Consider the following 22,491-nt stretch of genomic DNA (forward strand, 5'->3'; position numbering starts at 1 on the left):
ACGAACATCTTTCGTCGCTTTCCCGCCTTCACACTGCTCTCACCCTCAGGGGGATGCATCGTCTCTTTTAATGGACGGCTCATGCAGAGAAGCGTGTAAAGTCGCTTCTGTCTTCAGGCACAGCAGAAGGCAGGCGTGACAACGGCTCGAGGGCGCGAGGTCCCCCGGGCCACGCGCGGGGCGGAGCCAGCAGAGGCGGGGCTGGGACGCGGCCGGAAGTGTACGAGGGAAAAGGGAGAAGCTTGAGTGGCTGCGGGCGTGCGCTTCCGGCCGGGGCGTCGACGTCGGCCGGCTGCGCAGGTTACCGCTTCGGGCTCTTCGGCCGCCGCTGTACGCATCGTGCACGCCCCGAGGCGCTGATTGTCGTTTCTTCTCGCCGTAGGCCGTGACGACATGAGCAGCAAAGAAGGTGGCGTCCTCAACGGCTTTGGGCGTTATTTATTTATCTCATCCAGCCTTTTGGTCGCGTTTACCACTTCCCACCCCTTAAAGGTGCCCTCTCCCCGCGCAGGCTCCGGGAGGGGCGGCGGCCCTGGTGATTTCCCGGCCACATTGGCCCTGTTTGCGCCTCTCTGTTTTTAATCCTCGAGCCGTTTTTATCTTAATTCGGTAATTGCCCCACCTTGTGCCAGATCAACGTACTCGTTGGCGGAGATCTGGGTGAGCGTAAGGTTTCGGGGGGAGAAGGCAGGGTTGCTTTTCTGTTGTCTGCTGAGGACGCCTCTGTGGCGAGGGCCTTGGGGATGCCTGGTTTTAAAGGAAGGAAGGGGTTTGCCTGTGTCATGTTTTGTCAGCTCCTTGGCGATTGAAGAGCCTTGTCCAACCTTTTTCTCCTTCTCTACGTAAGGATCAGGAGGGTTCAGGAAAAGGAAGCATGACAATTTCCCACATAACCAGAGAAGAGAAGGGAAGGATGTTAATTCCTCTTCACCTGTGATGTTGGCCTTCAAATGTAAGTTCTCTTGTCATGTAAGCTGGCGAAGGGAAGAGAACTAAAGAGTTTGTAAGAAGGATCGATTAGCCATGTTATGCACGTGAAAACAGCCTCTGAGAATTTTCCCGGGGGTTTTGCCATAGTGCTGGGTCTACCCTCAGAGTTGAGATTACAGGCGTCTTGACTCTTTTTCCCATTACAGTTTCACAGGTAAACATTAGTTATTTAACATCAGACGTGCCACGTAACTAAAAATTACTGTGGACCTGATAAATATATATACTCACGACCCCCCCAGGTGTGTGTGTGTGTGTATCAGGTATATATGTGTATTTTCATTAGGTGTATGGTTAAAGTGTATATGTGTATATGTATCAGCTATGTGTGTGTGTGTATATATATATCAGCTGTATATATACATATATTTAATTTTTCAATTTTTTTTTTTTTTTTTTTTTTTTGCGGTACGCGGGCCTCTTACTGTTGTGGCCTCTCCCGTTGCGGAGCACAGGCTCCGGACGCGCAGGCTCAGCGGCCATGGCTCACGGGCCCAGCCGCTCCGGGCATGTGGGATCTTCCCGGACCAGGGCACGAACCCGTATCCCCTGCATCGGCAGGCGGACTCTCAACCAATGCGCCACCAGGGAAGCCCTAATTTTTCAATTTTTAACGTGTATTGGTTTTGTTTTCCCAGCTAGACTTTTGAAGACAGGGCCTGTATTTTTGTTTTGACTGTCGCACTTTGCAGAGAGTGGGAATCCATGTACATGTAAATCGTACATGTACACGTATTCACAGCTCCCCTTTCCTCAGTATATTAACTTGGGCAAGCTGTTCCTCATTGCAAAACACAACATAAAACAAAATTCACCTAACTCTTCTGCCCAGCATCCTATTTTTTTTTTAGCCATGCCGCATGGCATGCGGGATCTTATTTCCCTGACCAGGGATTGAACCCATGCCCCCCTGCCATGGAAGCGCAGAGTCCTAACCACTGGACCACCAGGGAATTACTCCAGCACCCTGTTCTTTACAGTTTCTGTAGTTCAGGAATCCGAGAGGGGGCTTAGTTAGCTGTTGGTTCTAACTTGCAGCCATCTGAAGGCTTGAATTGGGTTGGAGGATCCACAGCTATCAGCAAGGTAGGCCTTCTGCCAACAGCCAGCTCTGGGTTCCTCTCCAGGTGGACCCCTCCATAGTACTGCTTGAGTGTCCTCGTGTTGTGGCACCTGGCTTCCCCCAGACCGAGGAAGAGAAAGAGAGCACAATTCTCATATGTCCTAATCTTGGACATCATACACTGTCACTTTTGCTACAGTTCTTTTTGTTACAAATGAGGTAGTTTTAAAACTCTGCCTCATATTTAAGAGGAAGGGAATTAGGTTCCTCTTTTTGAAGGGAGGAGTATCAGGTGATTTGTGGACGTATTTTAGAACTGCCACAGCACATACAGTGATCTTCAGGGGTGTAAGACAACTAGTTGTAATTGAGTAGAGAGCACGTTGATAGAGCTATATACTCAGTGGAAAAACTGTCGATACACTGGGGCAAGTATTGGGTTGGCCAGAAAGTTCGTTCGGTTGTAAGTACTATAAAACGCATTTTTCATTTTCACCAAGAACTTTAATGAGCAACGTATTCATTAACCGAACGAACGTTTTGGCCAAGCCAGTATTCCCCACCAGTATGTTCTCACACACCCCATACTGAGCTGCTTGTTTCCAAGCATATTTTGCTGTTTTATGTTTCTACCTGCCTTTTTTTTGTGTGTGTGGTACGCGGGCCTCTCACTGTTGTGGCCTCTTCCGTTGCGGAGCACAGGCTCCGGACGCGCAGGCTCAGTGGCCATGGCTCACGGGCCCAGCCACTCCGTGGCATGTGGGATCTTCCCAGACCGGGGCACGAACCCGTGTCCCCTGCATCGGCAGGTGGACTCTCAACCACTGCACCACCAGGGAAGCCCTCTACCTGCCTTTGTGCACATAGTTCTTTAAGCTTGGAATTGCTTCCAACTTGGTGCCCCCGTTGTCCACCTGGTGTACTGTAGTTTTCTTCAAGACCCAGCTCAAGTAGCTTCTTCCCTTTGAAGCCTTTCGGATTTTCCTCCCAAGCAAACTTGGTGACAAACATTGCATTCATTGAACATCCATCCATTCAGTCAGGAGATATTTATTGAGCATCTGTGTTCTGGCATGTGTTGATAGTGAACAAGAAAAATGTAGTTCCTGCTCTACTGAACCTTTTCTATATATTTATTATAGCATGATTACATTTAATTCTTTGTTTACATCTCTGTCTCATACTGGACTGAGCTCATTGAGGGTAGAAATTGCCTTAACTTTGTATTTATAGTATATAATTCACAGTGGTCATTAATGTAGTCAAAATAAATAGTGAATCCATTCGATTGTCTTGAAATATTAGGTAATATCCTAGCCTAATTATTATCTCAATAATAAAAGACCAGATGTATTTAGGTCTTTGTCAACTACTAATTTGGTTAATAGTTAAAGGTTCTGAATAAACCTTTGTATTCAGAATTCCTCTGTGGATTGCTCCCTATAGGACAGGCAACTTGCTAGGTCTTTGGAGTGACAGTGCTTCTAAAATAAAGTGGTTATTAAGATAAGTAAGTGGTTTATGGGTATTTCAACAACTAGGGCTTGAGAATTCAGAAAGTTGATGTTATTAAGCGGTTATAAACTTAATTTTAAAATTCCAGTTTATTTTTTGTAGATATTTTTATTGTATATGGTAAGGTAATTAAAAATAACTTTACATAACCTAGCGAGGTAGTTGAAAGTTTTTGTAGGTAGTTATATGTGATAATTTTGTGGTAACAATCTCATGTTTATTAGAACAGATATTTGTTACAAAATATATGTCTCATTGTGAGGCTCTGAGTGGTAAAATCCAGCTAAGGCATACCTCTAGTTAAAGAAAAAATATCTTGGTTAGTAGCAGAGTCTTTGATTTCCAGTACTTTAAAAGTAAATAAGGTGGTTTCTCCAGTATTGTTTCAATAGGCTTCAAGTGTAGAATAAGCCTGCTTATGTTCATAATAATGTGTTCTTAGCATTTCAACAGGAACTTGATGCAAGACATGACAAATACGAGAGACTTGTGAAACTTAGTCGGGATATAACTGTTGAAAGTAAAAGGACAATTTTTCTCCTCCACAGGATTACAAGGTGAGTAAATATCTTTAAAATTTGTCACAGTTGGATACAGTTTTATACGTATTTTATATATTTTATATATATTGTATTTAATATATATCGTAAGTTAGTGGACAGTAACTAGCTGACTTTTTTTGAACACTAGGATCAGAGGATGTTAGTAGCAGGTAGATTTTAAGAATAAACGTTTTAGGGCCTCCCTGGTGGCGCAGTGGTTAAGGGTCCGCCTGCCGATGCAGGGGATACGGGTTCGTGCCCCGGTCTGGGAGGATCCCATATGCCGCGGAGCGGCTGGGCCCGTGAGCCATGGCCGCTGGGCCTGCGCGTCCGGAGCCTGTGCTCCGCAACGGGAGAGGCCACAACAGTGAGAGGCCCACATACCGCAAAAAGAAAAAAAAAAAAAAAAAAAAAAGAATAAACGTTTTAATAAAAATAAGGACCAATTCTTATTTTCACAACAGCTAGGGATTTATGTTCTGTTAAGGTCGTTCACCAAGATAGAGCTACTGTTTGTGAAAATATTAAATTTTTAATGGTTTACTAGCACCTGTTACATTAAAGCTTTCCTTGGATGATGTGTGCAGAAATTTTAATATTAGATAAATGTTATATTCTGTTTAACTTACCTTCCCATTCATTTTTCAGTTCATTGCGGTTTGGCGTTCTGCCTCACAGAATTGAAATTGCCCTTGTTACTTTCATATTGCTGAATCTAGTACACACTCTTCTGCTTTTTTCTGACTTACATTTTTGCAGCATGTGATAGTGTTGACTGCTTAATTCTTTGAAAGTTCCTCTACCTTCAGCTCTGTGACATTCGTTCTCTAGGACTTTAATATTTTTCTAGGTAGGCTCTGTATATTTAATAGATTTCTTTGTTGCAAGTAAAAGAAGCCAGCTTAAACTAGCCTAAGTTAAGAGGAAGGGAGTGAATTAGAAAGAAGATTCAGGAATATTTTATGAATGCAGTTGGGTATATCCATCTCATCTTGGTTTGCTTCATATTTCATTTGACTAGCTTTCTTTGCTTCTCTGTTCTACATGAGAGTAGAAATCACCCACCCTGCAACTCCCAAAGAGAGATTCTTGTTACATTATCAATTCCAAATGCCTTTATAAGGATAGCAATGATTGGCTTCCCACCATGTGTCTTTTAAGTATTTAAGAAAGACTAAATATAATTTATGAGCTTTTTATTATTAAAATATTATTGAAGTAGTCTATTCACTTATAACTTTTAAGGTAATTCTGAAATGCTTTAATTTTTTTTTTTTTTTTTTTTTTTTTTTTTTGCGATACGCGGGCCTCTCACTGTTCTGGCCTCTCCCGTTGTGGAGCAGAGGCTCCGGACGCGCAGGCTCAGTGACCATGGCTCACGGGCCCAGCCGCTCCGCGGCATGTGGGATCTTCCCGGATCAGGGCACGAACCTGTGTCCCCTGCATCGGCAGGCGGACTCTCAACCACTGCGCCACCAGGGAAGCCCCTGAAATGCTTTAATTTTTATTCCACTAAGTGGAAGCAAATTTGCCATATATAGGTTTATTGGAATGTGGCACTGTTAACATTTTCTTTTTTATCCTTGACTCTAAAATTAGTTTTTGCTTGTTTTTTGAACCAGTTTTCACATAGCTTGTACACACTTGAGCTTGTATTATGGAAAGAAGCAACACTGATCTGGTTAGTCATGAACACTTTTTTCCACTAGAAATTGCAGTTTTAAAACAATTGCTCTCAATTTTCAGCAGTTTAAAGAAATAGTAGAACTGTGACAGGAGAACTTAATATTTTAGAAAAAGCCATGTTATTGTGTACAGTCATCTTGTAAATATTTGTCCACCAAAAAATAATAAATATGCATTATGGTAAACTTAGAAAATAGTAATCTTTAGAAAAATACAAAATGACAGAAAAGTAAAGATACTGAGTGAAAGAAGTCAGTGACAGTACACGAGGATAGCCACTATCAATGAGCAGATTTCATATTTTATACTTTTTTATCATAATTGTGTCCATATTATACATATATTTTGATTAGTAAACTGAGAAAATAGTAAACTTCAGAAAAATTATAAACTACAGAAAGTAAAAATACTTTATGAAAGAAATCAGCTAGAGTACATAAAGATAATTACTGTTAATGAGCAGATTTCATATTTTAACTGTACTTTATTTTCTTTAATAGATGTAGGTAGATATCTCTGCTAGTGAGCTTTGGTAGTTTGGTCTTTTAAGGAATTTTTCCATTTCATCTCATAATGTTCTTTTATTATCCTTTAATTTCTGTAGAATCTGTTGTAATGTTCTCTCTCTCATTCCTGAAGTTGGTAATTTGTATCCTCTCTTTTTCCTGATCTGTCTGGCTAGAGGTTTATCAATTTTATTGATCTTAAAGGACTACTGTTGATTTCATACATATTCTGTATGTTTTGGTTTTCTGACACATTGATTTCTGTTATTTCCTTCTTTCTGCTTACTTTGGATTCATTTGCTCCTTTTCTAAAGAGTTTCTTAAGACGGAAGCTGAGATCAAAGAAGAAACTGAGATCATTTCTTCTTTTCTAGTATAGGCATTTAGTGCTATAAATTTCCCTTTTATGGCTCTAAGTACACTTTAGCTGCATTCCACGAATTCTGGTATGTTGTTTTTTCATTTTCATTCAGTTCAAAATGCTTTCTGATTTTCATTTTGATTTCATCTTTGACCCATTGGTTGTTTAGATGTTATTTTGTTTCCAAATATTTAGGAATTTTCCAAGCATACTTTTTATGATTTGAATTCTTTTAAATTTACTGAAGCTTGGTTTTGGCTCAGAATATGGTCTCTCTGGACCTTGTACACTTGAAAAGTACATGTATTCTGCTATTGTGGGGTGTAGTGTCCTATAAATGTCAATTAAATTGGTTGATGATGTTGTTCAGTCATCTGTGTTATTACTGATTTTCTGTATACTTGTTCTACAGTTATTGAGAGAGGTTCAAATCTCTTGATGATAATTGTGGATTTGTCTATTTCTTTTTGCCCTTCTATTAGTTTTTGCTTGATGTATTTAAGCTCTTTTATTTGATGCATTAATGTTTAGGATTGTTCTGTTCACTTGATGAATTGACCCTTTATTTTTATGATAGTATCCCTGGAAATATTCTTTGTTTTGAATTCTACTTTGTTAATACAGCTACTCTAGTTTTCTTTTGATTAGTGTTAACAGGGTATATCTTTATTTGTCCTTTTGTTTTTAATCTATTTGTGTCTATATTTAAAGAGGATTTCTTGTCTTTCTTGCTTTTTTATCCATTTATCCAGTCTCTGCCTTTTATGGAGGTGTTTAGACCATTTACATTTAATGTGATTATTGATACGGTAGGAATTAAATTTATGATCCATTTTCCACTTTTTTGCCTTATTTTGGGTTGAATATACATATTTTTTAATTGGGATATCATTGCTTTACAACGTTGTGAAGACTGAGTATTTTTTATAATTCCATTTTATCTTATTTTTTGGCTTATTAGCTGTACCTTTTTGTTTTATTTTTATAGTGGTCGTTCTGTGGTTTATAATATATGACTTGTCACAGTCTGCTGTCCTTACTTTGCACAATACTGTGTTAATTGAAACTTGTGCATCTCAGAATCTTGTCTGTCCTTCGCATGGTTCTGTGGTAACATTTACTTTGCAAATTGAGGTCACAGTATTGATATGCACACTTTTCAGTTAATGTGATACTGTACAAGGTAAGGACAGCTTACATATCACTTTGCCTATAGTATATGAACCCTATAATAGTATACTTCCTTTTCCATTTCACCTCTACAAGCTTGGCCTTTGTGCTACTTTGAAATATATGCTACTTCTATATTTTTTTTATAATCCCCATAATACATTATTATTTTTACTTAAACAATATGATTTTTTTTAAATTAAAAAATTATATTTTTATATATATTTCCCATTTCTGGTGTCCTTTATTCCTTTATGTACAGATCCAGATTTTCATTTGGTATCATTTTCCTTTTGCCTAGAGAACCTCCTTTAATACTTTTTGTAGTGTCAGTCTGCCAGTGATGAATCAACTATTTCTGGTCTTGTGTGAGCTCTGGATATTGTTTTGCGTGCTCACTTAGGGTGGTTCATTTTTCAGTCTTGGGTAGTTTCCTCAAAAGTCTGCACTGATCAGAGCTCAGCTGAAGACTTGAGTGGGTCCCCTGTGTAGATCTCTAAAAACTCTGTGTGTAGTTTTCTCCTTTGTTACTCTGCCTTGCAAGTTTTAGCCATCTTTACTAACCTGAACTCCCACTTCCTCTCCCTCTACTCAGGGAGACTCCCAGGGTCCACCTAAGTTTCTCATCCCTGCACTGTCATTGCACTGCAGGGGGTCAGATGGGACAGTCATAAGGCACATGTCCTTTTCTTCATCCTTCTCTCAGGGATCACTGTCCCATGCTGCCTGTTGCCCAACGTCTGAAAACCAATTTTTTTGTATATGTGTATTTCTCTTTAGTTGTTTAGTTTTATGGTGGGATGATAAATCCTGTCCATGTTACTCCATCCTGACTAAAAGTAGACGTCTCCAGATGTCATATTTTTATGAACATAATTTTTCTTGTAGTTATGGTCATATTATAAATACAACTTTTTATACTTCTCTTTTCACTTAATATTATAGCATTTTTCCATGTTTTTAACCTATTTTTAGTAAACTGTAGTTGTAGTTTTGAGTTAGAAGTTTCCAGATACATAGGATATGTATTTAGCCCTATGTTAATTGATATGTAGATTATTTCAGTTTTTCACTATCAAAACATCTGACTGATGTTTTAAAAGTTCCCAATATCTTGATTACAGTGCTCCTGATATGGAAGAAATACTGACTGAATCAGAAATTAAATTGGATGGTGTCAGACAAAAGATATTGCAGGTAGCCCAAGAGCTCTCAGGAGAAGACATGCATCAGTTCCACAGAGCCATTACTACAGGTGAGTCTAGGTTCATTGTAGTGGTAACATTAAAAAAAAAAAAGTTCGTTACATGATTTAGGTGCATTGCCTGAATTTTAATTGATACTTGGTGAAATATTACTGGCTTTAAAAAATTAGAACTTCTGAATAGTAATGTTAAGGTAATCTAAAAATCCTTAATGGGCTTTATTTTTCTGTGTAGTGACAGTCATTGATAGATTTGAATACAGTAACTGAGGATACAGACTTAATAGGTGAACTTTATTCTTGAGTGAGTAGGGTGTATTCAGACAGGGCATAACTCATTTCCCACTATGGGTGTACCTCACTTGTGGCTCTAAGTTTCAGTCATAGTAAGTTCATGAAAGAGAATGTATCACTTAGCCAGGTGGACCAGAACATCTCATAGTGTGACTCCATACTGGGAAGTTTAGGGTAGTACTGGGTTTTATATATTCATTTAAAATGTTTCATGGAGTACTGGATCTTGGTGATTATCACCATTTGGAAATTAGTTGGCACAAATGTTTAAGGTACTTGATCTGATCCTCTTCATCCTTTTCTTATTGTGAGTTCACTGTGAGGAGAGAGAACTGTATAATTCAGACATATTCTGAAATTTGCAGAAAGACAAAATCAAAGGTTGATGCATATTTATAGAAGTAAATGGAAGTTCTGTATTCCTTTCTATCAAATAGCTGATTCCACTGAGCTCAGGTAAGTTCAGTAGTAGGAAATGAGTTCATTTGGTACCTGGTCAATATATGTTCAGTTTTAGTCTGGTTATCATTTCAGCACTTGTTTTTCAGAAATGTCGACCTGTGGTTGTTGAAACGTCTTGATATTAGTAAGAGAAGGTGCCTGCGTGTATCAGTTAAAGCTGGAGGCGTGTTATTATAAACTAAAGTGATAACACATTTCTATGAGGAGTCATTATAGTATATTCTGAAAGGGGGTACGTTCCCATCCTCATCATTTATTATTTACTATCAGGGATTTATTTGATTTTCAAAATAATAACACATATAATAAAAAAGATTTCATGAATTCAGTTTATGTTGCCACATGCAAGCACAGCCTTGCATGTGACAGATTTGGCAGGGTTGGGAGAGAAGATCAGAGATAATGGGAGAAAGAAGGGTGAAGTGAAAGCTGGAACAAGCCTCTAGAAGAAAACATACGAGAGTATCTTCGTGACCTTGTGGTAGGAAAGATTTTTTTTTTTTTTTTTTTTGCGGTACGCGGGCCTCTCACTGCTGTGGCCTCTCCCGTTGCAAAGCACAGGCTCCGGACGCGCAGGCTCAGCAGCCATGGCTCACGGGCCCAGCCGCTCCGCGGCATGTGGGATCTTCCCGGACTGGGGCACGAACCCGCATCCCCTGCATTGGTAGGCCATATCTCAACCACTGCGCCACCAGGGAAGCCCAAGATTCTTTTTTTTAATGACACAAAAAAGCATTAACTGCTAAAGGAAAATCGGATCAACAACTACTGAAGCCCATGTGCCTAGAGCCCGTGCTCTGCAACAAGAGAAGCCACCGCAGTGAGAAGCCCATGCACTGCAACAAAGAGTAGCTCCCACTCGCCACAACTAGAGAAAGCCCACGTGCAGCAATGAAGACCCAATGCAGCCCAAAATAAATAAATTTATTATAAAAAACAAAGGACCAAAAAAGGTGAATAGGGGCCTTAAAAATGTGAATATTCAGATGACTGTGAATATTCACTAAACGGTGCTCAGCATCATTATTCACTAGAGTAATGTAAAGTGAAACCACAGTGAGATACCATTCACTCACCAGCAGGACTAAATCATAAATACTGCCTGTACCATTTAAAAAAACTTTGGCGGCAGTATCTAGCTGGGAACGTGTCTACTATATGATTACTTCTGGGTATATACCCAAGAGGAGTGAGGCTTATGTCACCAAAAGACATGTGCAAGAAACCTCATAACAGCTGTAATCATAATATCCTAAAACTAAAAGATGACCCACATGTCTGTCAACAGGAAAATGGGTACATTGTGGTGTAGTTGTACAGTGTAGTACTACATAGCAGTAAAAAATGATAACCGTATGCGACAGCAAATATGAATTTCACATTCTGTTGGGCAAAATAAGCAGACACAAAAGAGTATATAAGTGTATAATTCCATTTATGTGAAGTTCAAAAAGCACAGTTAATCTAGGGACACTGTAGATTTGCTTTATTTGGCCCAGTAATTTATTTTGTAGGTCCTTCATGGGTCAATGAGTAAAGTATAAGGAAAGGCTTTAAATAAGAGCAAGGACCATATGGATAATGACACTAAAAAAAACCTAGGAAGTCGTACTTGGCTTTTAGAACAAAACAGAAATGGAGAAAAAAAGGCAAAGGGGACATTTCATTGAGTCAGTAGAGTGTTTCTTAAATCAGGAAGGAAACACTACTTTCTTGGAAAAAGTTTAGATAGGACATTAGTAAAATGGGAGCAGTCTTTCTTCAGATATTCCCAGTTCACTATCACTGAGGATTATTGTAAGCACCATATTCTGTTTAAGCCCTTTGTTTATGATGTGTAAGTTTTCTTTGAGATTACCTACCCATGAATTAAAAATTTAAGGATTCTCTGTCTCACTTTTCTGTAGGAAGTCTTTAAAATAAAGTGAGGTTCTTTAAATTGAAACAATAAAGATTTTTTTTTCTTAAAGTTAAGGAATAAAGCAGTCAAATAAAGGGGTGTCTGGGACTTAAAAATTTGCTGACAGATATTTTATTTGATAAAATAAGGTTATTTATAATTAGAGTAGCATTAACAATGTGATGCTTATGAATAGCTTGCTGCTTGTAATTGTTAAATGCTTGTTTTGGTGTTACTCCAAATAGTTGTTCTTTTGACTTGAAGATAAAACAATTCTGGCATTGAACTAAAGGAGTTCTGTGCTTTTCCTCATTAAGAATTGTGCTAATGGCACGCAGAGCATGTCCCTAAGGGATACTTGTGTGAGCTCAAACATTGAGTGTCCTACTAATAATTGAACAACAACAAAAAGTTAGGTCTGTTTTCTACACATTTCTTATCAGAGTGGGTTACAGATTGTCCCAAGGGATGGTTAAACAAATGACAGATAATTAGTTACTTGAAATAAGTCACTTAAAACTTTTTCTCATGCCCTGTCACGTTTTTGTTTTTGTTTTTGTTTTTCTTGTTGAAAAATTAACAGTTGGGGGAAATTGTCCTCCATCTCAAAGAAAAAAATATTTCTTCTTTTTTTTGATTTAGTTTATATCACTGTGATAATACTAAAAATTGTCATTTAATTTTGAGACATTCTGGTGCACAAAACTCAGTTCAGACCCTAACTAATATTTTAATTCTCTCATCCGAGAATGTGAATGGTAGGTTAAGTGAGTGTTTTAGGCCAGTTACAGATATTTTTTTTAAAGCCATTGTTCTTTATATATTAAATATTTATATTTAGATAACCTTTGCAATATCCCTGTCATAAATATTATTTTTCCCACTTCATAAGTGGGGAAATTGAGACTCACAGGAGTTAAGCAACTTGTCCAGGGTCATAAGCTAGTAAGTGGTACCATTATTTTCTTATTATATGGATTTAATTTACCTGTAGACTTCAGAACCTAACCCCGAGTAAAGGCTTTATCTTGCTTAAATTTCTCTTTGCTTAAATATGAAGGTTTTTCTTAAAACTCCAGCACACATTATAGCTCTTGTGTTGCTCTTTTTTTTCCATAGCACTTAACAAGTTTTGACTTACTCTGTAATCTCCGTATTTATTATGTTTTTTCTTTATTATTTCGCTCTCCTCTACTAGAATGTGGACTCGACAAGTCTCTACAAAAGTTTTTTACTATTAACTGATGTATCCCAGACACTTAATAGATGTTTGATAAATGTTGACAGGATGAAGAGCAGAAGTATTTTAAAAGGACTTTTTTTGTTCAATCAAATCTTTTATTTGATGGTTTGCTTTTGCAAATTTTTGTTTGACTATTTTTTGTTGCTTCCAAAAGGAAACATGTTTCCAGGGGCTGTTACTTAGACATAAGTGCAGAAATAGGATCAATGTTAATATTTAGGGGCGTTCTAAAGCTCATTATTTCAGTACAGAGAAATTTGATATCATTTCAGCATAGTAGCAAAATTGAGAAAGCTCACTGAAAAAATGAACTAGGACATGAAGATCTGTAAGCCTTTGGAATAAATAATGGAAGAATTTAGTGAAGGGAGAGATATAGGTAAACACTGAATTTTTCTGTTTGTAAGCGAGATTAAGTCGTCAGCAGAGATGTTAGTTCAGGTAAAGCTTAAGTACTGAAACAAATGCATAAACCTGTGACATTTTGGTGGCTTAACAAAATAGAAATCGTTTCTTTCTCATTTAAAGTCCCGGCTTTGCGATGGTGTCTTGAGTGTGCTCTTCGCACTTAGTCATTCAGAGACCCAGGATCTTGGGGCTCTGCTACTATCAGTATTCCAAGATCAGTCAGGACATCAGCATACAACTGGCAGGTTGTGGAAAAGAGGAGTGCAGGGTCATGCCTGAGGTTTTTATAAGCCAGCCCTCCAAGTGGCATCGACCACTTCTGTCTACATGTTATTGGCCAGTCACATGTCCACACCTGATTTCAAGGGAGAATGGGGAATATGGACTCTGTGCCAAAGTCAATGAAATATGTTTGATGAATAGTTAATTTTTCTCTGCCCACTACAGTAGTTTGGTGTCCATTTGGTGTAATGGGAAATCCAGGCATATGCATGTTGATGGATTTAAATTTTTTTCTGAATGTTTTTTTTTTTGCGGTACGAGGGCCTCTCACTGTTGCGGCCTTTTCCGCTGCGGAGCACAGGCTCTGGACGCGCAGGCTCAGTGGCCATGGCTCACGGGCCCAGCCGCTCCGTGACATGTGGGATCTTCCCGGACCGGGGCACGAACCCGTGTCCCCTGCATCGGCAGGCGGACCCTCAACCACTGCGCCACCAGGGAAGCCCGAAAATAATTTTAAAACTGAAAGAGTGGTTGGAGCACATCTTGTTCCACCACCTCATTTTGTAAATGACCTTAGAGATGGTATTGGAATTGGAATCTGACTTGTTTTACCTGCTGTGATTAACTTTCTGCTAGACCATCGCCTCTCTGCTAGCTAGTATTTGGTACTTCATACTGTAATTGTTTTCTACAAAGCCAGAGGCTTTTACTTGAAGATCTCAGATCCTATATCTGGTTAAAGACTCTCACTTCCTTTTGTTTTACATAGGTAAAATAAAATACTTAAATAAAATATTAATAAATTGTATTAAATTTATTTAATAAAATATTTTAAAATAAAGTATTTTAATTACATAGGTAATTAAAATAGATATAGCTTAAAGTTGCATTTAAACGTGAGATGATTCAGTAAACATTTCTTATGACTTTTAATCACAACTTATTAAGTGTTTATATCATACTACAAACTTCTGTGGTGAATCCTGTGACCATGAGAAAACTTCTCTCACAGGCGTTTTGTGGGTCACAAAGACTCAGTTTGTGAACATTCTTTTTGGATAAATGTTGGGTGTGCACTACTTAGACTGTCCAAGTGTATGAAGGTCTTTCAACCCAGTTTCTTTTTATCTCTGAACATTCTTACTGCTTTTCTAAAATCTTGTTTCAGAAAGTTACTCTTGAGCTGAGTTCTGTCAGTTGATGAGGATGGTGGGGCTACGTGGGGATCATGGACGAGAGAGCTTCCTACTCAGTTTGGACATAAGCACCAAGTCAAACAGGTCCTTATTCCAGCAATAGTGTCCCTTAAAATAATTTACTGTTACTTCTTAGTATCATAGTGCATGTTGAGCTAAGGTAACATTTTGGAAGAATAATGGCCTCTTTTAATTGTGAGCTAATACATTGGGAAGAAGACATAAAAGATCCAAAACACCGTTGTTTTCTTTAAAAAAGTTTTAAATATTATCGAACAAAAATTAATGCCCGTCATTCTTATTTTAATAATACCTCAGTTTAATTCAGTAGTTACAGAGGGCCCTTGTACCAGACACTGACATATTATTTTATATAAATCCTACAATGTAGGTAGATGTTTGTACTTTACAAATGAGGAAATTGAAGTGCGGTAACTTAATAAACTTACTGGCTTGGCCAACTGGTTGAATGCAGATGTTATTTGTTAAGTGAAGAAATGGAATACAGAATGGGTTTTGGATGTGATTGATGTGGCATCCAAGCAGCTTCCTAATAGGCAATTGAATATATTGGTTTTGAGAACTAAGGGTACAGTTATATCCATGAAGGCTTCAGCTTATAAGCTATAGTTGAATTTATAGACATGGATAAAATGGTCTGGACAGAGTGTAGAGTGAGAAGAAAGCCAAAGACTGGGTCCTCCGGACCTAAACCAAAGGGAATAGAATGGGATATTTTTTTTTATTAGTTTCTGCTTTATAACAAAGTGAATCAGTTATACATATACATCTGTTCCCATATCCCTTCCCTCTTGCGTCTCCCTCCCTCCCACCCTCCCTATCCCACCCCTCCAGGCGGTCACAAAGCACCGAGCTGATCTCCCTGTGCTATGCAGCTGCTTCCCACTAGCTATCTACCTTACGTTTGGTAGTGTGTATATGTCCATGCCTCTCTCTTGCTTTGTCACAGTTTACCCTTCCCCCAGAATGGAATTTTTGATGGACTAGGATCCCTGAGGAATCAAGAGAGGGTGGGTTCTGTAGCATAGGTAAATTGACAAGCCTTGTATGACATGAAGGCCACCTCTTTTGAGATGGGCATTTTGGGAGGGGTGTAGAGGCCGGCAGGGGAGGATGTTCTTGCTCAGAAACCTCTCTCTTCCAGTCATGTGCTGAGAATGGGCCGGAGGTGGAACCGTAGTTTGGAATTGATGGGGGCCTGGAGATACAAGAATGACTCCAAGGGAATGGGGGTGGGAACTTAAGCAGCAACATTTAATAGTTATTACTAGTGATTTTGTAAAGTTTACCTGATCGATAAATGTGATAGGAATGAATGAGGTAGGAAGTTAGATTCATTCCTGGCTAGGATTTTGCTAGTTAGTTGTAGCACGATAACAGTGGGAGAAGTCGGGCAAGATAATTCAGCTTGACACACTATTATGACCATTTTGGCTGTTAAAACATACTTTTGTGTAATAAAAACATACTTTTGTGTCTGTTGATAAGTAGTATGTTATTAACTCTGATTAGTCAAATTAATTAATAATACAGATTCCAGCATATCTGACTTATCTCAAAAGCCAAACATACACTGTGATTCCAAGATGCTATATTAGTTTGCTGGGACTGCCACAGACTGGGTGGCTTAAGCAACAGAAGTTTATTTTCTCGCAGTTCTGGAGGCTTGAGGTCCAAGATCAAGGTGTCAGCAGGGCTGGTTTTTTCTGAGCCCTCTCTCTCTGGCTTAAAGGTGGCCGCCCTCAGTGTCCTCACGTGGTCTTTCCTCTGTGCATCCCTGGTGTCGGGAGTGTCCTGTTCTCTTCTTATCCGGACACCAGTCAGGTTGGATTAAGGCCCACCCTAACGTTCTTGTTTTAACTTACTCACCTTTAGAGGCCCTGTCTCCAAATATAGTCCCATTCTGAGGTACTAGGGGTTAGGGCTTCAACATACGGCTTTTCGGAGGGCATAATTCTGCCCATGACGGATACTTTTTGGTTTGTGCACTGCAGCTAGGGGACAGGCTGCAGATAACACATTATTTTGGGTGGGGAGACTGGGGAGTTGCTTTTTTTTTTTTTTTAACGTCTTTATTGGAGTATAATTGCTTTACAATGGTGTGTTAGTTTCTGCTTTATAACAAAGTGAATCAGTTATACATACACATAGATCCCCATATCTCTTCCCTCTTGCGTCTCCCTCCCACCCTCCCTATCCCACCCCTCTAGGTGGTCACAAAGCACCAAGCTGATGTCCCTGTGCTATGCGGCTGCTTCTCACTAGCTATCTGTCTTACATTTGGTAGCGTATATATGTCCATGCCACTCTCTCACTTTGTCCCAGCTTACCCTTCCCCCTCCCCGTGTCCTCTAGTCCATTCTCTAGTAGGTCTGTGTCTTTATTCCTGTCTTCCCCTAGGTTCTTCATGGTCTTTTTTTTTTTTTTTTCTTAGATTCCATATATATGTGTTAGCATGCGGTATTTGTTTTTTCTTTCTGACTTACTTCACTCTGTATGACAGACTCTAGGTCCATCCTGGGAAGTTGCTTTAAGTCAAGTCCGGGAGTGGAGTGGGGTGGGTTTGTGTGGTGCGGCTGAGCTGTGCCCCCAAATAAGTGCCCTGTGGGGAGAAGCAAACAGTATTTGGGAGGTCTCCTGGGACCAGGGATATAAACAAGTCTTTCAGGCGAGCACATTCCCTCAGGTTGCAGTTAACAGGCTCTGATGTGGGTTCAGGGAGCTCTGCTTTGTTTGAGACACTCCCTTCGGAGGAGAGCGTAGCGACTGTCTCTGCATGTAGGGAAGAGGTCTGGGGAGGGCACTCTGCCCTGGGTCTTACTGAACGACCAAAGGACAGCACAGACGCCCGACAAGTGACATCACGAACCTCCTTTTCTCTTCTCTTTCTACTCTCTTTATCCCCCAGTGGTTAGAGGAGAGAGGATGATGAGAACAGAACAGAGATTTGTTGAACGGTGGGGAAAGTTGGAAGCTGAAATGGAGGCAGGCCTGGGAATCCCCGTGGCAGGATCCTCAGTCCCCTAGTGACTGTCATTTTAATGGAAGAAGTCATGGGAAGTTTGATGATGTTCCCAGTATCAAATCATGGCTCAGTCAGGGGCATCGTTTAGCTGGGGAAAGACAAATCAAACGGAAGATACTTCCAACGACATCTAAAAATCAAGAAATGATTTGAGAATTATCAGAATGATTTGATGGATAATTTATGCTGTATCTTAAATCACTTGGGAAGCAGGTTTCATAATAAATGTAGTTTGATATCATAAGGGAACAGAAGAATATATTTAAAATGCTAGATTCATGTTGATTTATGTAATAATTTATATTCCTGTTAAAATACTTTAAGTATCACTCCAAGGGACAGGGGAGTTGAGAGTGCTGACCAGAATTGTTTCCGGGATGACTCTGTAGCCACTGAGGTGGGAAGAGAGTGTGATCCTCTTCCCAAGATCCCAGAGTCAGCTCGGGGGGACTTAGAAGATCCCCAGATGGCTATTAAGTTTTCTACTCATTCAGGTTTGCTTTTAACAGATAAAATTTACTCAGTGAGGTGAAGCAGAAGAGACTTTGCTGCCATACAGACCTGGGCTTCTGTGTTTGCTGTGATGTTCCTTAGATCTGTAACCTTGGAACGTGCGGCCTCTTTCAGTTTCAGCTTTCTCAACCTGTAACGCGGAAACAGTAACAGCTGCCTCGTGGACTGCTTTGAAAATTAAATGGAGTACGTTCGTGGAAAGCATTTCTTAGTCTGGGATGTAACTGTTAACAGAAGTTTGTTCTCCTCCCTCTGGAATTTAGCAGAATTAATCTGTAAGACTATGCTAAATTCTAAAATTTGTTTTCATGTTAGATAAAAACTCAGGAAACGGGGCCTCCCTGGTGGCGCAGTGGTTAAGAGTCCGCCTGCCGATGCAGGGGATACGGGTTCGTGCCCCGGTCTGGGAGGATCCCATATGCCGCGGAGCGGCTGGACCCGTGAGCCATGGCCGCTGAGCCTGCGCGTCCGGAGCCTGTGCTCCGCAACGGGAGAGGCCACAACAGTGAGAGGCCCGCATACCGCAAAAAAAAAAAAAAAGAAAAAAAACTCAGGAATACTGATTTGCCCAACATAAACTCTTTGGTGCTAAAGTAAAAGCCTTGCTCAGACAAAGTCCAAATTAGACAAAATTCAAAGTAGTGGAATTGCATTTGTTTTACTATTGGTAGTATAATTGCACACACTTATTTTCTATGTACGAGTTATGTGTTTGAGGGTACATTTTTTAGCAGAGTGGGCTGTGAATCAAACCTAGACATGATTATACTTTTACATTTCAGTGATGTGGTAAAGCTCACTTCTGCAAAAATTCAGGTGGTATTCATACGAATAGTTCTAAATGCAGTTTTAAAAATTGAGATATAATTTACATGTCATAAAATTAACCCTTTTAAATTGTACAGTTCTGTGGTTTCTGATATAACCACAAGGTTGTACTGCTGTCATCATGGATAATTCCAGAATATTTTCATCACCCCAACCAGAAACCCCTTACCCATTAGCAGTCACTCCCCAGCTCCCTTCCCCCACCCCAAGGCAGCTACTAAGCTGCTTTCTGTCTCCATGGATTTGCCTGTTATAGAAACAGGAGCGTGCAGTGTGCGGCCTATTGTGACTGGATTCTTTCACTTAGCATAATGTTTCAAGGTTAATCTGTGTCATAGCATCTATCAGCACTTTACTCCTTTTTATGGCTGAATAATGTTTTATTGTACATACGTACCATTTTGTTTATGCATTCGTCAGTTGATGGACATTTAGGTTGTTTCTACTTGGCTAAAAATAACACTGCTGTGAACATTCGTACAAGTCTGTGTGTGAACATACGCTTTCAGTTCAGTTCTCTTGGGTATATACCTAGGAGTGGAATTGCTGGGTCAAATGTCAGGTAGTATTCTGAAACACTAGAAGCCTGGGAAGAAAGTTGAGACTTATAGATCAAATTTATGATGAAACCTCTGTATGGTTTTCTATGGAGTTTTGGATGGGATATATACTGCTTAAATATTATAAAAATAAGTAAAAATAATCAGAAGCCTTTAATGGGGTTTCCTTGTATATGTTCTAATAGGAGAAGAAGGAGAAAAATAACACATTACATAAAACCAACCTACAAACTTCTCTCTTACTGGCAGCTGATTTTGTAAATAACTCTAATTGGATTTCATCCAAGCAGAAGCAGAAGCAGAAGGGGAAGCCATTGTTTGATGGAATATGGCAGTAGATTGAAAATTTTCACCTTGGGGATTATTCACTGAAAATAGCGGATGTCCTTTTCATCAAGTTGAAACATAACTTGTTTAAACATCCTTTTACCTAGATGTGACCAAAAATGCTTTCGGTGTTTGGGGCCAGATGTCGTTGAGCTTTCTCTATGGTATATACTGAAACCTAATTTCTATGGAGTAGAAATGGTGCCCTCACGTCTGGGGTAACTTAATCAAACACATCCCAAGGAAAACTTAAATAATGACTTTAGATATACTTGAAAACGTAATATTTGACAGCCACCCAGCTTAATAGAGATTGATACAAACAGATGAATTTTGAGGGCTCTTGTTCCACACCTTCTTTTTTTCCCCTATAAAAAATAAATCAGATAACCATAAGACCTCTGATTCTGAACTTCATCAGTTTGAACTCTAATCTTGTAAAAATATGCCTTTCTTAGTGGACTTAAATCCAAAGTACTATAAATAAAGGACAATTAGATAGCTCTGAACATTTGAATACCAAATTTTAGAATGTTTTTGGCAAAGCACTTAGAGTTTCATAAAGCTAATGAGGAGGAACAGGGAGAGATTACTATAAGCAATTTACTAAGCATTTGAATCTCTTCTATACATGAAGTGCTGTCTTTGGGAATGGAGGAAGGAGCAAAGTTGTAACAAAAGGATGATTCTTGCCTTCACAGTTCCAGGGTGCAACATTGGTGATCACACAGCTTTTATAATACAGAGGTTACTGAAGCATTTAATTGTAGTATAAGCTTTACGTAGTAGGTTTGAAGAAATGAGTGCTGCCTTGATGGGAGTGTCTCAAAACGTTTAAACTTTTGTTTACAGGTAGAAGAAGAGTTGAGAGAGGACAACATAGGCACAGACTAGCACAGAATCATGAAAGAATACAGTATCAGAGACTAGAGAATAAGGTGAACGAAGCATGGAGAAAAGCTGACCTAGGGATTTAGTGGGGAAAAAAGTGAGAAAAAGTGAATATGTTTTATATAGAGTTGAATGTGAAGAAGCAGGCAAGGTGGGAAGAGCTTGAGCTTTTGAATTATATAAATGTTTTTTCACCACTCCTTATGTGACCTGGGTGAATTTCTGAATTTCTTAGAACCCCAATTTGTTCATCCATAAAGGAAGGGTAGTATAACCCTGGCTACATAAGGTTATAATGAGGTTTAAAAAGATGGATATAAAGTACCAGATACATTGTCTTACATATAATTGGTAGTACCTAAGTCAAGACTTAGGTACTACCAATATTTTATTTATATATTTTAAGAAATCTTGTTGGAGGCTGCTGAGTATATACCCAAAAGAATTGAAAGCAGGGACTCGAGCAGATATTTGCACACCCATCTTCATAGCAGCATTAGTCACCATACCCAGAAAGTAGAAGCAACCCAAGTGTCCATCAGCAGGTGAATGGATAAACCCAGTGTGGTCTATTCATGCAGTGGAGTATTATTCAGCCTTATAAAGGAAGGGAATTCTGACACATGCTGCAACATGGATAAATGCTCAGTGAACTAAGCCAGTCACAAAGGGACAAATACCATATGATTCCATTTATATGGAATATGGTACCCAGAGGGGTTGAATCCATAGAGACAAAGTAGAATGCTGGCCGTTAGAGGCCGAGGGGGAGGGAATGAGAAATTTTTTAATGGGAATAGAGATTCAGTTTTGTTTTTGTCTGTCTGTGTCTTCTGGGGCCACACCACGCGGCTCGTGGGATCTTAGTTCCCTGACCAGGGATCGAACCCGCGCCCTCAGCAGTGAAAGCATGGAGTCCTAACCACTGGACCGCCAGGGAACTCCCGAGATTCAGTTTTGTAAGATAAAAAGAGTTCTGGAGATAGATGGTGGTTTTGGTTGCACAACAGTGTCAATGAACCTAATGCGACACATCTATACACTTAAAAAATGGCTAAAATGGTAAATTTTATGTTCTTTACCCTATTTGGTGAATTTAATATTTTTTCATGTGCATTTATTCATGAGACTGCAAACATTTTAGCAGCATCATTCAGGAGTGCTTTGTTGCAGAAGCAAATGGCATTCCTGTTTGCCGTATAATTTAGTTTCACTAAGATGGATTTTTTTTGCCATTTCAGTAGGAAGAATAGTTCATACCAATCTAAATCTGAAAAGTACCATGGAGATCATGGTGTCTAGTACTTTTGTTTTATAGTTGAGGCACAGTCCTGGAAGTTGGTTGTACTTAGTTGATTTTATTAACTACAAATCATTTTTTAAAATATAATCATTAAAATAATTTCCATGTTTTGAATTGGCTCATGTGGATAAAACAATTCTACAACTAATGAATTCAGCCAGATATCTTTTTCCATTCACAAAGAAGTGATGTTTTACCAATATGTTCTCCTGTAGTTAGCATCTTTGTTAAATATAGTTCATTCAGAATCAGGAATAGTAT

The 22,491-nt window shown here is 39.2% G+C and overlaps 1 protein-coding gene across 3 annotated transcripts in view; it reads left to right on the forward strand.

Annotated features, from left to right (window-relative positions):
* Nucleotides 1–252: 252 nt before the first annotated feature.
* TSNAX (translin associated factor X) overlaps nt 253–22,491 on the forward strand; it is a 34,836-nt gene continuing 12,597 nt past the window's right edge. Inside the window, exons 1-4 of one of the 3 annotated variants that reach the window (XM_060107799.1) lie at nt 253–409; nt 848–952; nt 4,011–4,125; nt 8,958–9,088. In XM_060107799.1, coding sequence (XP_059963782.1) covers nt 394–409; nt 848–952; nt 4,011–4,125; nt 8,958–9,088 — 367 coding nt within the window. In that variant the 5' untranslated portion in view covers nt 253–393. Of the gene's footprint in view, nt 410–457; nt 661–847; nt 953–4,010; nt 4,126–8,957; nt 9,089–22,491 lie in introns of those variants that run through there. The other 2 variants (XM_060107787.1, XM_060107809.1) reach the window with 2 other exon arrangements.

This window comes from Mesoplodon densirostris, chromosome 1 (assembly GCF_025265405.1).
Source record: "Mesoplodon densirostris isolate mMesDen1 chromosome 1, mMesDen1 primary haplotype, whole genome shotgun sequence".
Lineage (NCBI taxonomy): Eukaryota > Metazoa > Chordata > Mammalia > Artiodactyla > Ziphiidae > Mesoplodon > Mesoplodon densirostris.